We start from the raw sequence: 15,672 nt of genomic DNA on the forward strand, positions 1-15,672 counted from the left end.
GAAAATAATTGGTGATTGAGGAGAATACATCAGCAAATTCATCAGGCTTGTTTCACATTTCCTGTATGCTTGTGTTTAATTTACATTTAGCTGTTTCATTTTGTTTGAAAACATTCTTTGGCACACCATTTAGGTCTTTTCAGATGTATTGGGAAGTGTATTAGAGGTGTCAATGGATAAATTTTGGTTAATCTGGGAAAACAGCTAATTCAGGATGGTTCTGGAACCAAGTATGCTGAAGTATTGATGCTTAATCTGTATATGTAATAGTAGTAGTAGTAGTAGTGTCATTATTATTATTATTATTATTGTTAACATTATTTTATCTATTATCTGTTCATTCATATATCTAATGCTGGTTTTTAAGAGTTCCATTTAAAAGAGGTATCTTATTGCATTTTCTTGTCCTTCCATTCCTTTTTTTGCATTCTTTAGTCTCTCTCTCTCTCTCTCTCTCTCTCTCTCTCTCTCTCTCTCTCTCTCTCTCTCTCTCTCTCTCTCTCTTATATTCACTGCATCTATCATGGTTGCATATTGTTTCTTTGTATTTATTTTTTTCTTTTTGTATTGCATTTTTTCTCAATCACAACAGCCAGAGTATCCCTTGATAATCAATCCCAAGAGTTATCTGCAAAAATACCCCAAAGAACAGCTGGTCTATTTAACACCTCACTGTCAAGAGGAGCTGCTGGTGTATGACCACAATGCTGTTTACATTATTGGTGGTGTAACGCTCCTTTTTATTATTTCTGTGTTTCTTTGAGTCTCCCCAATAATTGTTTTCTTTTGTAGCTTGCGGTGAAGAGGAGGATAATAGCGGTAATTAAAGGTTTAGTGATTATATGAAAAAGTATATTTATAAGGCGTGTATTCGTGGGGGTGATTTAAAAGTCTTGAAACATTTGTTATAAATAGTCTTTACTTATTTCAACTGTGGTTTTCTCTAATCAATGGTAATACGAATAATAGGATTACATCATGTTGCGTCAGCCTACCAGTAACTCATAAGGTGTCATTCCCTAGCTTATAAAATATGTTAGTAATTTAGAATTCAATTATTAACTTCAACTAATGTCCAGCCTATATGCTCACCTTGCTAGCCAATTATTCCTGCATTTTTATTTAAACTCACGGTTCAGTAAAATTATTTGTGAAAGAAGAGAGAGAGAGAACTAGCTAAGGTTCCAATAACTTCAGAGGCCTGGGGGTGTTGAGGGGGAGAGCACAGAATGGCGTCTCCCTTCCCTCTGGCAACAGGTGGGTCTCGTAGCTCTGAAATATTTAATTTTTCTTTTATTTAGAAGTGAATATTACTGTGTTCATGTTTATTATTCATGTCTCTAGTGAAGATATAGTGACTGTACGTGTTGACAGAATGGCGTCTCCCTTCCCTCTGGCAACAGATAAAATAGCCGGTGTTGGTCCCACGTGGAGACAGGCCACAGAGTCTTGGGAAAGTGTTAGCCATGTAATGTTTCTTTAGTCAAATATAGTCTACTGTGAATGTGTTGTGGGCAATATTGTTGCCGTAGAGAAGTGATGGATGAAGGCTGTGACGCTATTTAGGGATATAACGGTGCCCAGAATCAATGGTACTCTTGAGGAGTTATAAAAGTAATTATTTTCTTGTGTATTCGTAGTGTTAAGTAACGGAGTATAAGTGTATATGCCATACCAAAATTTCAAGTGTCATAGTGGTTCAATCAACCCAAAGAATCCCATCAGTATTATTCATTTAATTATTTTTGCTATTTTTATATTTTTCGTTCCTCCTAATAAAGCCACACTGTAGGTACTGTGTGATCATTAACCTCTCCCTACCCTCTGGCCATGACGATGAAGGCGAGAACCATTACCAATCAAAAATGTTTTCTTTTTTTCTATTGTGTGTGCGTGCTTCACCTCTTCTCTCTTCCTCTTCTTTTTTCTTCTTCACCGTGAAGATCTTTGCCTCGTCTCATTAGAGCTCTGATCGGACCGGTGAGGAGGAGGGAGGAGGGGGGGGGGTGGCGTTACAGTGGCATTGTTGACAAGTCCTCAGGAGAACCACTGACCCTCGCCAAGGCCAAGAGGGAGGGAGTCCGAATGCAGAAACTTCCATTGGATAGGTGAGTAGTGGAGATTTTAGTCTGGTTTTGCTATTTTATTAATTTCTCCTTTTCCTCCTCCTCCTCCTCCTCCTCTTTTAAATTATCCTCCTCCTCTTGTGTTAGGGTACAAGTGTTGGATGTGCTGCATCACTGACCTACATGTGTTGTTGTTCTGTCAGGACACATGCACTCATAGTTTCTGGAATTCATAACACTAGTCTTAACATAACATAGCATAAGAAGGCACATTCTCCCTTGCTATACCAAACACCACAACATAATGGTGTTCAGTCTCTCTCTCTCTCTCTCTCTCTCTCTCTCTCTCTCTCTCTCTCTCTCTCTCTCTCTCTCTCTCTCTCTCTCTCTCTCTCTCTCTCTCTCTCCCTGCTACTTTAAGGGTGACGGAAGAAAAGATGGCATAACTTATCATATATATGTATATTAGCACCATTACCAAATTACAAATAACTTATAACACAAATAGATCCTTAACATTAATCTAAGACAAAGACAAGTGGTAGAGACAAGCATGGAAAGTGATACTCTGAGCTGAACTTCAGATACAATACCACATAATACCACGTAAAACATTTCACTTTCAACTGTAAATGAGGCTGCATGTATAGGTGTTGCTCATATGTGCTCTGTAATAATAATAATAATAATAATAATAATAATGATAATAATAATAATAATAATAATAATAATAATAATAATAATAATAATAATAATAAACGGTTTATTCTTTAGGCAGTTTACAAACGGAAAATGTACAGAGGGGGTGGGGAAACACTTAACATTAATCCTAAAGCTAAGTCTAATCTAGAAGCGAAATACTATTGATTGATGGCTCACACCATGGTGGGAATTGCACTGAGTCTGTACCGGTCCGTGCGCGGCACCTTTAGGGGCATTATCTTGTTGTTGTGCCTGGTGGCACAGACCGGGCAAGGTGTGTCAGGCGGCAGCATGTGTCTGAGACGTGGATGATGCAGAAGTCCCCTTCCAAACTTCTTCAGAGCCTCTCGGTGCCTGATGGATAGTCTGGACAGACTCAGGGTGGTCAGGGCTTCATCATAGGTGGTGTAGGCAGGGCCAAGGATGACCCTGCACACTCTCCAGCTATAGCTGTTAAGTGTCTGTGAGGTAGGAGGACCACGCTGGGGAGGCATACATGAGTTTGGGGAGGATGAAAGTGAGGTACACCCTCCTTAACTCCTCTGTCAGTGTCCCCAGCAACCTGAGTCTGCACAGCACATACAGCCTGTAGGTAGCGGATCTTATGGTGCTGGCGACATGCTGCTTCCAGGTCAGCTGGTTGTCCACTGTGACTCCAAGAAGCTTGACACATCAGACCACCCGGAGGGGAGTAAGGGGCCACTGTGAGCTGGAGAGGGGGCACTGGTACAGAGGAGGTACAGAAATGCATCACCACAGTTTTGCTGTGGTTGATGGTCATCCTGCTCTCCTCCGTCCACGTCTGCATTCGCTCCAAAATTACTTGCAGTGGCAAGTAGTCCGGGTTCTTGTTGGAGACTGTTATGCCCACGGTGCAGTCGTCCACATACTTCCAGCAATGGGGGGTGTCATTGAGGGCGTCGTTAATCATGCAAGTGTTGGTTCAGACACCGAGAGGTGAGAGTCCTTCACTGTGTGGGTTGAGACTGATTTGACAGGGTGTTGGGCTTTCTTGTAAGGCTCCTGAGTGAAGCCTAGCTGCTTCATGTGGAAGTGATTGATGCCAAGTGATACAAAACACTTTAGGTGAGAGGAACCAAGGCCCCAAGTGAAGATAAATGAGACATAATGCATAACAGGAGTCCAGCGGATGTTAGAGTAGTTGGTTGTCACACCTCCACCCTGAAGATGACATAACAGCGTAGGTTAGAGTAGGAGTTGGGTAATCACACCCTTCAGAAATACTGTGGAAACACTTATTCATATAAACTAATCCCTATGAGAGTCAGTTAACGGCATTTGGCACACATCAACAGTGATGTGAGGCACAGTTTAGAGAATGTTATAAGCACTACCAACCCCATTTTGAGAAAATAACATCTGAAGATGAACATTGGTAATTTCATCCATAATAAAGATAAAGGAATGATATTTATTTTAATCTGTAAGTTTTAACTTTCAAATTTTTACAGAATTTTTCATGAAAATTGCAGGATTTTTTTTTCTTTAGCAAGAACCAGAAGTACCTCTCCTAAATTTGGATTATTTATTTATTTATTTATTTATTTATTTATTTATTTATTTATTTATTTACTTATTTATTTCCATCTCTACCAGTCATTAAAGCAATGCATTAAGGATAACTGTGCTTGTATTTCGATCATAATAATCGTAAAATATGAGTGGGTTGCCACAGGGATCAGTTTTAAGGTCATTATTATTATATTTAATATGCAGTAAACCCTTGTTATAGTGGATTTCCACATTTAACAGATATATATGGCCTACAGACCATTCATCGGATTTACTGGATACATGTCTGTAAATTAAGCAGAATGTCTTTTTATGTTTTTACGTAGGAGGGACACCAGCAAAGGGCAACAAAAATCCAATAAAAAAAAAAAAGCCTACTGAGATGCCAGTCCCCAAATAGGGTTTGAAGCAGTAACCAAAAATTGAAGTATGTTTTGAAACGTCCCTCTTGATGGAGTTCAAGTTATGAAGGTGGAAATACAGAAGCAGGCAGGGAGTTCCAGAGTTTACCAGAGAAAGAGAAGAATAATTGAGAACACTGATTAACTCTTGAATTAAAGAGGTGGACAGAATAGGGGTGAGAGAAAGAAGAAAATCTTGTGCAGCAAGGCCCCGGGAGGAGGGGAGGCATGTAGTTAGCAAGATCAGAAGAGCAGTTAGCATGAAAATAGTGGTAGAAGATAGCAATAGCTGCAACATTCCAGCAGTGAGAAAGAGGCTGAAGACAGTCAGTTAGAGGAGAGGAGTTGATGACACAACAAGCTTTAGATTCCACCCTGTCTAAAAGAGTAGTATGAGTGAAACCCCCCCAGACATGTGAAATATACTTCATATGTAGACAGATAAGGCCCTTGTACAGAGTTAGCAGCTGGGGGTTTAGAAAAACTGAAGATATCTCAGAATGCCTAACTTCATAGAAGCTGTTTTAGCTAAATATGAGATGTGAAGTTTTCAGTTTAAGTTATAAGAAAAGGACAGACCGAGGATGTTCAGTGTAGAAGAGGGGGCAGTTGAGTGTCTTAAGAAGAGGGGATAGTTATCTAGAAGGTTGTGTTGAGTTGACAGATGGAGGAATTGAGTTTTTGAGGCATTGAACAATACCAAGTTTGGTCTGCCCTAATCAGAAATTTTAGAGAGATCAGAAGTCAGGTGTTCTATGGCTTCCCTGTGTGAAATGTTTACTTCCTAAAGGGTTAGACATCAAGGAAAAGACATGGGAAAATGCAGGGTGGTATCATCAGCATAGGAGTGGATAGGAAAAGAAGTATGGTTTAGAAGATCATTGATGAATAATAGGAAGAGGAACACCACTGTTAATAGATTTTAAGAGAAGAACAGTGACTGTCTACCATATCAGCAATAGAATGGTCACAAAGGAAACTTGAGATGAAGTTCCAGAGGGAAGGATAGAGCCGTCAGATGGTAGTTTGGAAATCAAACCTTTGTGCCAGACTCTATCAAAAGCTTTTGATATGTCTAAGGCAGCAGCAAAAGTTTCACCAAAATCTCTAAAAGAGGATGACCAAGACTTGGTAAGGAAAACCAGAAGATCACCAGTAGAGCGGCCTTGACGGAACCCATACTGGTGATCAGATAGAAGGTTGTGAAGTAGTGACATGTTTAAGAATCTTCCTGTTGAGGATAGATTCAAAAACATTCAAAGCAATAGGACAGTAGTTTGAGGGATTAGGAACAGACTGAATGTAGGCAAACTTCCAGCAAGAAGGAAAGGTAGATGTTGACAGACAGAGTTGAAAGAGTTTGACTAGGCAAGGTGCAAGCATGGAGAAGCAGTTTTGGAGAACAATACGAGGGACCCCATCTGGTCCATAAGCTTTCCAAAGGTTTAGGCCAGTGAGGGCATGGAAAACATCATTGCGAAGAATTTTAATACGTGGCATGAAGTAGTCAGAGGGTGGAAGAAAGGGAAAAATAAGCCCTGAATCATTCAAATAGAGCTTTTAGCAAAGGATTGAGCAAAGATTTCAGCCTTAGAGATGGATGTTATAGCAGTGGTGCCATCTGGTTGAAATAAAGGAGGGAAAGAAGAAGCAAAGTTATTGGAGATGTTTTTTCACTAGATCTTGAAAGATTTTGACACTTTCTATTAATGAAGGAGTTTTTGGCTAGTTGGAGAACAGACTTGGCATGGTTCTGGGCAGAAATATAAAGTGCATGAGATTCTGATGATGGAAGGCTCAAGTACCTTTTGTGGGCCACCTCTCTATCATGTGTAGCATGAGAACAGGCTGCGCTAAACCAAAGTTTGGAATTGGAAGGCTTAGGTCAAGAAAAAGAGTGAGAAATGTATACCTCCATGCCAGACACTATCTCCTCTGTTATGCACTCAGCATACAGAGATGGTTTCTGACATGGAAGCTGTAGTCATTCCAAGGAAAATCTGCAAAATACCTCCTTAAGTCCCCCCCCAACTAGCAGAGGCAAAACACCAGAGGCACCTCCACTGAGGGGGATCCTGAGGAGGGATTGGAACAATAGGACAAGATACAGATATAAGGTTGTGATCGGAGGAGCCCAATGGAGAAGAGAGGGTAACAGCATAAGCAGAAGTATTAGAGGTTAGGAAAAGGTCTAGAATGTTGGGCCTATCTCCAAGACAGTCAGGAATACGAGTAGGGTGTTTTTTTTTTTTTATGTAGGAAGGACACTGGCCAAGGGCAACAAAAATCTAATTAAAAAAAATGCCCACTGAAATGCCAGTCCCATAAAAGGGTCAAAGCAGTGGTCAAAAATTGCTGAATAAGTGTCTTGAAACCTCCCTCTTGAAGGAATCCAAGTCATAGGAAGATGAAAATACAGAAGCAGGCAGGGAGTTCCAGAGTTTACCAGAGAAAGGGATGAATGATTGAGAATTCTGGTTAACTCTTGTGTTAGAGAGGTGGACAGAATAGGGGTGAGAGAAAGAAGAAAGTCTTGTGCAGCGAGGCCGCGGAAGGAGGGGAGGCATGCAGTTAGCAAGATCAGAAGAGCAGTTACCATGAAAATAGCGGTAGAAGACAGCTAGATATGCAACATTGCAGTGGTGAGAGAGAGGCTGAAGACAGTCAGTTAGAGGAGAGGAGTTGATGAGACGAAAAGCTTTTTGATTCCACCCTGCCTAGAAGAGCAGTATGAGTGGAACCCGCCCAGACATGTGAAGCATACTCCATACCTGGATGGATAAGGCCCTTGTACAGAGTTAGCAGCTGTGGGGGTGAGAAAAACTGGCGGAGACGTCTCAGAACACCTAACTTTATAGAAGCTGTTTTAGCTAGAGATGAGATGTGAAGTTTCCAGTTCAGATTATAAGTAAAGGACAGACCGAGGATGTTCAGTGTAGAAGAGGGGGACAGTTGAGTGTCATTGAAGAAGAGGGGATAGTTGTCTGGAAGGTTGTGTCGAGTTGATAGATGGAGGAATTGAGTTTTTGAGGCATTGAACAATACCAAGTTTGCTCTGTCCCAATCAGAATTTTAGAAAGATCAGAAGTCAAGCGTTCTGTGGCTTTCCTGTGTGATATGCTTACCCCCTGAAGGGTTTTTTTTTTTTTTTTTTTTTTTTTTTTTTTTTTTTTTTTTTTTTTTATGTAGGAAGGATACTGGCCAAGGGCAACAAAAATCTAATAAAAAAAAATGCCCACTGAAATGCCAGTCCCTAAAAGGGTCAAAGCAGTGGTCAAAAATTGGTGGATAAGTGTCTTGAAACCTCCCTCTTGAAGGAATTCAAGTCATAGGAAGGTGGAAATACAGAAGCAGGCAAGGAATTCCAGAGTTTACCAGAGAAAGGGATGAATGATTGAGAATACTGGTTAACTCTTGCGTTAGAGAGGTGGACAGAATAGGAGTGAGAGAAAGATGAAAGTCTTGTGCAGCGAGGCCGCGGAAGGAGGGGAGGCATGCAGTTAGCAAGATCAGAAGAGCAGTTAGCATGAAAATAGCGGTAGAAGACAGCTAGAGATGCAACATTGCGGCGGTGAGAGAGAGGCTGAAGACAGTCAGTTAGAGGAGAGGAGTTGATGAGACGAAAAGCTTTTGATTCCACCCTGTCTAGAACAGCAGTATGAGTGGAACCCCCCCAGACATGTGAAGCATACTCCATACATGGACGGATAAGGCCCTTGTACAGAGTTAGCAGCTGGGGGGGTGAGAAAAACTGGCGGAGACGTCTCAGAACACCTAACTTCATAGAAGCTGTTTTAGCTAGAGATGAGATGTGAAGTTTCCAGTTCAGATTATAAGTAAAGGACAGACCAAGGATGTTCAGTGTAGAAGAGGGGGATAGTTGAGTGTCATTGAAGAAGAGGGGATAGTTGTCTGGAAGATTGTGTCGAGTTGATAGATGGAGGAATTGAGTTTTTGAGGCATTGAACAATACCAAGTTTGCTCTGCCCCAATCAGAAATTTTAGAAAGATCAGAAGTCAGGCGTTCTGTGGCTTCCCTGCGTGATATGTTTACCTCCTGAAGGGTTGGACGTCTATGAAAAGACGTGGAAAAGTGCAGGGTGGTATCATCAGCATAGGAGTGGATAGGACAAGAAGTTTAGTTTAGAAGATCATTAATGAATAATAAGAAGAGAGTGGGTGACAGGACAGAACCCTGAGGAACACCACTGTTAATAGATTTAGGAGAAGAACAGTGACCGTCTACCACAGCAGCAATAGAACGGTCAGAAAGGAAACTTGAGATGAAGTTACAGAGAGAAGGATAGAAACCGTAGGAGGGTAGTTTGGAAATCAAAGCTTTGTGCCAGACTCTATCAAAGGCTTTTGATATGTCCAAGGCAACAGCAAAAGTTTCACCAAAGTCTCTAAAAGAGGATGACCAAGACTCAGTAAGGAAAGCCAGAAGATCACCAGTAGAGCGGCCTTGACGGAACCCATACTGGCGATCAGATAGAAGGTTGTGAAGTGATAGATGTTTAAGAATCTTCCTGTTGAGGATAGATTCAAAAACTTTAGATAAGCAGGAAATTAAAGCAATAGGACGGTAGTTTGAGGGATTAGAGCGGTCACCCTTTTTAGGAACAGGTTGAATGTAGGCAAACTTCCAGCAAGAAGGAAAGGTAGATGTTGACAGACAGAGCTGAAAGAGTTTGACTAGGCAAGGTGCAAGCACGGAGGCACAGTTTCGGAGAACAATAGGAGGGACCCCATCAGGTCCATAAGCCTTCTGAGGGTTTAGGCCAGCGAGGGCATGGAAAACATCATTACGAAGAATTTTAATACGAGGCATGAAGTAGTCAGAGGGTGGAGGAGAGGGAGGAACAAGCCCAGAATCGTCCAAGGTAGAGTTTTTAGCAAAGGTTTGAGCAAAGAGTTCAGCTTTAGAAATAGATGTGATAGCAGTGGTGCCATCTGGTTGAAGTAGAGGAGGGAAAGAAGAAGAAGCAAAGTTATTGGAGATATTTTTGGCTAGATGCCAGAAATCACGAGGGGAGTTAGATCTTGAAAGGTTTTGACATTTTCTGTTAATGAAGGAGTTTTTGGCTAGTTGGAGAACAGACTTGGCATGGTTCCGGGCAGAAATATAAAGTGCATGAGATTCTGGTGAAGGAAGGCTTAAGTACCTTTTGTGGGCCACCTCTCTATCATGTATAGCACGAGAACAAGCTGTGTTAAACCAAGGTTTAGAAGGTTTAGGACGAGAAAAAGAGTGAGGAATGTACGCCTCCATGCCAGACACTATCACCTCTGTTATGCGCTCAGCACACAAAGACGGGTCTCTGACACGGAAGCAGTAGTCATTCCAAGGAAAATCAGAAAAATACCGCCTCAGGTCCCCCCAACTAGCAGAGGCAAAACGCCAGAGGCACCTTCGCTTAGGGGGATCCTGAGGAGGGATTGGAGTGATAGGACAAGATAAAGATATGAGATTGTGATCGGAGGAGCCCAACGGAGAAGAAAGGGTGACAGCATAAGCAGAAGGATTAGAGGTCAGGAAAAGGTCAAGAATGTTGGGCGTATCTCCAAGACGGTCAGGAATACGAGTAGGGTGTTGCACCAATTGCTCTAGGTCATGGAGGATAGCAAAGTTGTAGGCTAGTTCACCAGGATGGTCAGTGAAGGGAGAGGAAAGCCAAAGCTGGTGGTGAACATTGAAGTCTCCAAGAATGGAGATCTCTGCAAAAGGGAAGAGGGTCAGAATGTGCTCCACTTTGGAAGTTAAGTAGTCAAAGAATTTCTTATAGTCAGAGGAGTTAGGAGAGAGGTATACAGCACAGATAAATTTAGTATGAGAATGACTGTAGTTGTAGCCAGATGGTGGAAAACTCGGAAGATTCAAGAGCGTGGGCACGAGAGCAGGTTAAGTCATTGCGCACATAAACGCAGCATCCAGCTTTGGATTGAAAATGAGGATAGAGAAAGTAGGAGGGAACAGAAAAGGGGCTACTGTCAGTTGCCTCAGACACCTTAGTTTCAGTGAGGAAAAGAAGATGAGGTTTAGAAGAGGAGAGGTGGTGTTCTACAGATTGAAAATTAGATCTTAGACCGTGAATGTTACAGAAGTTAATGAAGAAAAAGTTGAGGGGGGGGTGTCAAGACACTTAGGGTCGTCGACAGAAAGGCAGTCCGACCTGGGGACATTTATGGTCCCCTCCCCAGATGGGGACTCCGAGGCTGGTGTAGGAGTCGCCATGATGATTTTAAAATTTTTGAGTGAAGGGTGTGTGTGTTATTAGGTGCTTGTAGTTTTGTGTGGAGGAAGAGAGTTGTCTTTAGAGGGCAGGCTGTGACTGCCCCCTTGTGTTGTGAGACACAAAGGGAAACGTTCAGTGAGGTCACAGCTGGGTTTAATGATAAGTTCACAGCACCCCCTGAACAGTGCTTTAGACCTCACTGGGAGTAATAATTGTTTCGCCAGGTGTCTACTGCCTTCTCCAGTTGCACCAATTGCTGTAGGTCGTGGTGAATAGCAAAGTTGAAGGCTAGTTCACCAGGATGGTCAGTGAAGGGAGAGGAAAGCCAAAGCTGGTGGTGAACATTAAAATCTCCAAGAATGGAGATCCCTGCAAAAGGGAAGAGAATCAGAATGTCCTCCACTTTGGAAGTTTAATTGTCAGAGGAGTTAGATGAGAGGTATAGAGTACAAATAAATTTAGTATGGGAGTGACTCTGTAGTCATAGCCAAATGGTGGAAAACTTGGAAGATTAGAGAGCGTGGGCGCAAGAGCAGGTTGTCGTTATGCACATAAATGCAACATCCAGCTTTGGATTGAAAATGAGGATAGAGTAAGTAAGAGGGAATAGAAAAGGGGCTACTGTCAGTTGCCCCAGATACCTGTGCTTTAGTGAGGAAAAGATGAAGTTTAGTAGAGTAGAGGTGGTGTTCAACAGATTGAAAATTAGATTTAAGACTGCAAATGTTGCAGAAGTTAGTGAAAAAAAAGTTAAGTGGGATGTCAAGACATTTAGAGTCGATACCATAAGAGCAGTCTGACCTGGGACATTTATGGTCCCCTCCCCAGATGGGGACTCCAAGGCTGGTGTAAGAGTCGCCATGATGATTTTGAATTTTGTGTGAAAGTTGTGTGTGTAATTAGGTGCTTGTAATTTTGTGTGAAGGAAGAGAGTTTTCTTTAGAGGGCAGGCTGTGACTGCCCCCTTGTGTTTAGAGAGACAAAGGGAAACATTCAGTGAGGTCATAGCTGGGTTACTGATGAGTACACAGCACCCCGTGGTCCAGTGCTTCAGACCTCACTGTGTGTAATAATTTCAGTAGTTGTTTAGTGCATCCTCCTCTCCCGTCCTATATATATATATATATATATATATATATATATATATATATATATATATATATATATATATATATATAGTGGAACCTTGGTTCTAGAACTTAATTTGTTTCAGAATGCTGTTCAAAATCTGAAATGTTAAAAAACTGAGACCACTTTCTCCATAGGAATCAATGTAAAATGGATTAGTCTGTTCCCAGACACCAGTCTACTCTGTATTAGCGGCTTATGACATATGCCCCCCACAGCCAAGATGGTTGATTCACAACATTTCCAGCTCGCAAATTATTTATTCAGAGAGAATGTATTGCATGAACTTAGTGACAGAACTCATCAGAAGATTCTCTTTGTCACCAATCTAGTGAGAGAAGCCTTACATAAGGATACAGAAAGGAACAACCCACTTACTGCCAAAATGAAGGTGATCATAACACTGCTGCTGGGAAAAAATAATGGAAAAATACAGTTGTGCAGTAGAGATGATGTTGTGGGGTCATTGAGAGATAAAACTCCTGAGCACCAAAAACTGTTTGTTTACATCGAGGCTTTTCAGTGGAATCACATTTAACTTATTTCAAAGATTGAGTTACTGTCTTACAAACTGTATCTTTCCTTCAATATATAGTATCAAGATTATATATATATATATATATATATATATATATATATATATATATATATATATATATATATATATATATATATATATATGTTACAGTCAAAACCCGGAATCAGTCAAAACTAGTTTTAACTAAACCCAGAATCAGTCAAAACTAGTTTTAACTAGGTATTTTCAATGTGTTGGTGAACAACTAGTATTACCTAGGCAAAACTAGTTATACTTTAATGTGTTTGATATAACTAGAAATATCAAAGTTTAACTAGTTAAATCTAGTTTTATCTGATCGTGTAAGTTAAAACTAGATTCAACAACGGTACTGAATGTCAAAAGTAGGTGAGGGATATGACCACTCGTTTGAGTACCATTGCTCGTTTGAGTACCATTTTTGGGGAACTCAAACATAACATCCTCATCTAACCTAACCTAACCTAACCTAACCTAATGCTACTTATACATATAAATATTTTCCCCGGCACTACACCAGTTTCACTTTTAGTCTAACCTAGTTAGGTTAGGTTAGGTTAGGTTAGATGGGGATGTTATGTTTGAGTTCCCCAAAAATGGTACTCAAACGAGCAATGGTACTCAAACGAGTGGTCATATCCCTCACCTACTTTTGACATTCAGTACCGTTGTTGAATCTAGTTTTAACTTACACGATCAGATAAAACTAGATTTAACTAGTTAAACTTTGATATTTCTAGTTATATCAAACACATTAAGGTATAACTAGTTTTGCCTAGGTAATACTAGTTGTTCACCAACACATTGAAAATACCTAGTTAAAACTAGTTTTGACTGATTCCGGGTTTAGTTAAAACTAGTTTTGACTGATTCCGGGTTTTGACTGTAATATATATATATATATATATATATATATATATATATATATATATATATATATATATATATATATATATATATATATATAGAAACTATGAATTAGTAATAAATAGCAGCTTTTGCTTTGTCTTTTCATAATTGAAATAAAGTAACTTTTTTCTAAAACTGAATTATGGTATCGCAACCGAAGCAATAACATGTTCAGAATTTTGTTCAAAAAATTGATTTGTTCAAAAAGGGAGGTGTTCGGTAACCGAGGTTCCACTGTATATATATATATATATATTTGTAAGATTAAACGAATACTTAGCAAGTGTGAAGTTTGATCGTAATTTCACGAACATTTTAACTGCATCACTTAGGGATTAAATGAGATGCCTGTGCCACCTGCCACATACTAGTCATTTTAGAAAGTAGGTTTGAGGAGGCAGCATTAAACATTAATAAATATATCTACATAAATCATCTAGTGATTTCTACACTCAACACTGTGAAAGCAGTGTTGAATGAAGGGAAGTGAAGGGAGGGCATTTAATCCCTAAGTGACGCAGTTAAAATGTTCGTGAAATTATGATCAAACTTCACACTTGGTAAGTATTCGTTTAATCTTACAATTTCATTTCACAATATTTTAACTGCGTCACAATGGATTCAATGAGAGCTTTAGAGTGGTTCCTCAAACCTACAAGAAAAATTTTATATATATATATATATATATATATATATATATATATATATATATATATATATATATATATATATATATATATATATATATATATATATATTCATGGAAAGGTATATAACCTGAAACACTTATGTATGCATAAGAAAACGTGGTATTCCCAAAGATTTTCTTTAATCAAGTGACTCAACTACAGAGAAACTGATACATTTGTTCATAAAAGTGCATAACCTTGTACACAAGACAAAGTAGTTAAACCCGACATACCCAAAAACTTATGACAACACTGCTTTTGCAAACCGACAAAGTTTGTTTAATGGTCTCGTAATATTTTGCAAAAGTTGACTCATTGGTCCAACCTACAGTGGACAAAATAGTGGACAGTGGTAGCTTCAGGGCTGCTTTACTGGATGAAGCTGACCTGGTGGAATGAGGAGAAAAGATAGTGAGATCTATACCAGCAGCTTTCATGATATCTCTTGTCCAGCGTCGTAAAGTGTCTCAATGCCAGTTTTATGGATGGTTTTGTTGTTAGAAAGAATCTGGTAATTTTCCCCCTTTTTTTCTTTCGTTCTGTCAAGGTAGTGTAAACTAGTGGTGTGTACACATACTCGTCTGTCTGGTACATATGCTTCAAAAACTAGTTCAGACATATGATAACCTGGCCTAGATGTTTTGAGAGGGTCTCCTATTCGGAAAGAGATTCTGGAGTCTGAGGTACTCATGTTCCTGGTGTCCATTAAGTGTAACACTTGGCCACGTCGGCCAGATATCAGTATCTTCTGCAGTACCTTGCTGATGATCCTGAAAGGTGGAAAGGCATACAATTCCCCATCAGCCCAACTGAGTGTTAACGCATTAACATATGTAGGTGAAGGATCTGGCTTCCAGGAAACATAAATGGGTAGCTGGGCATTGATTCTACTGGCAAAAAGGTCAATATCTGGTGTATAAAAGGTCTGGCACAGTAACTTGAAGACCTTGGGTAGTAACATCCACTCAGTATCTAAATTCTTTACTCGGGATTCTCTGTCTGCCTCTACATTATGGAGTCCCTTTATGTACTCTGCTGACAATGTAATCCCTCTTGACTCAGCCCAATCAAAAATATTTTCTATTACAGCATTCAGGTTAGGTTTAATGCTGCCACCCCGGTCTATACAGGCAACAGCAGTGGTGTTGTCCAATCGAAAGCAGATATGTGTATCCCTGCAATCCTTGCATAGAGATTTGAGGCCCAATAGTATAGCTTTTAGTTCTAAAACATTAATATGGTCTAGTTTCACATGAGCCCAATGACCTGTCTTGGCATCTCCTGTTGTTGCACCCCAACCAGTCAGGCAAGCACAACAGCACAACATGTACTGGTGATCAGATATGAGGTAGTAAAGTGATAAATATTGAGGAATCTTCCTATTGAGGATAAATTAAAAACAAAAGAGGCAGGAGATTAAAGCAATAGGATGGTAGTTTGAAGGATTGGAGT

The 15,672-nt window shown here is 40.1% G+C and overlaps 1 protein-coding gene across 9 annotated transcripts in view; it reads left to right on the top strand.

Moving 5' to 3' along the window:
* The first annotated feature begins 309 nt into the window (after window positions 1–309).
* The window catches only part of LOC135098036 (mitochondrial ribonuclease P protein 1 homolog), a 49,371-nt gene continuing 34,008 nt past the window's right edge, over window positions 310–15,672 (top strand). For 2 of the 9 annotated variants that reach the window (XM_064000218.1, XM_064000217.1), the window contains exons 1-2: window positions 310–1,257; window positions 1,944–2,108. Coding sequence is in view for 1 of the 9 variants with exons in the window: in XM_064000220.1 (XP_063856290.1) it covers window positions 2,086–2,108 (23 nt within the window). In the remaining 8 variants the exon portion in view is untranslated. Of the gene's footprint in view, window positions 1,258–1,943; window positions 2,109–15,672 lie in introns of those variants that run through there. The other 7 variants (XM_064000215.1, XM_064000216.1, XM_064000213.1 and 4 more) reach the window with 7 other exon arrangements.

Source organism: Scylla paramamosain, unplaced genomic scaffold (genome assembly GCF_035594125.1).
Source record: "Scylla paramamosain isolate STU-SP2022 unplaced genomic scaffold, ASM3559412v1 Contig41, whole genome shotgun sequence".
Lineage (NCBI taxonomy): Eukaryota > Metazoa > Arthropoda > Malacostraca > Decapoda > Portunidae > Scylla > Scylla paramamosain.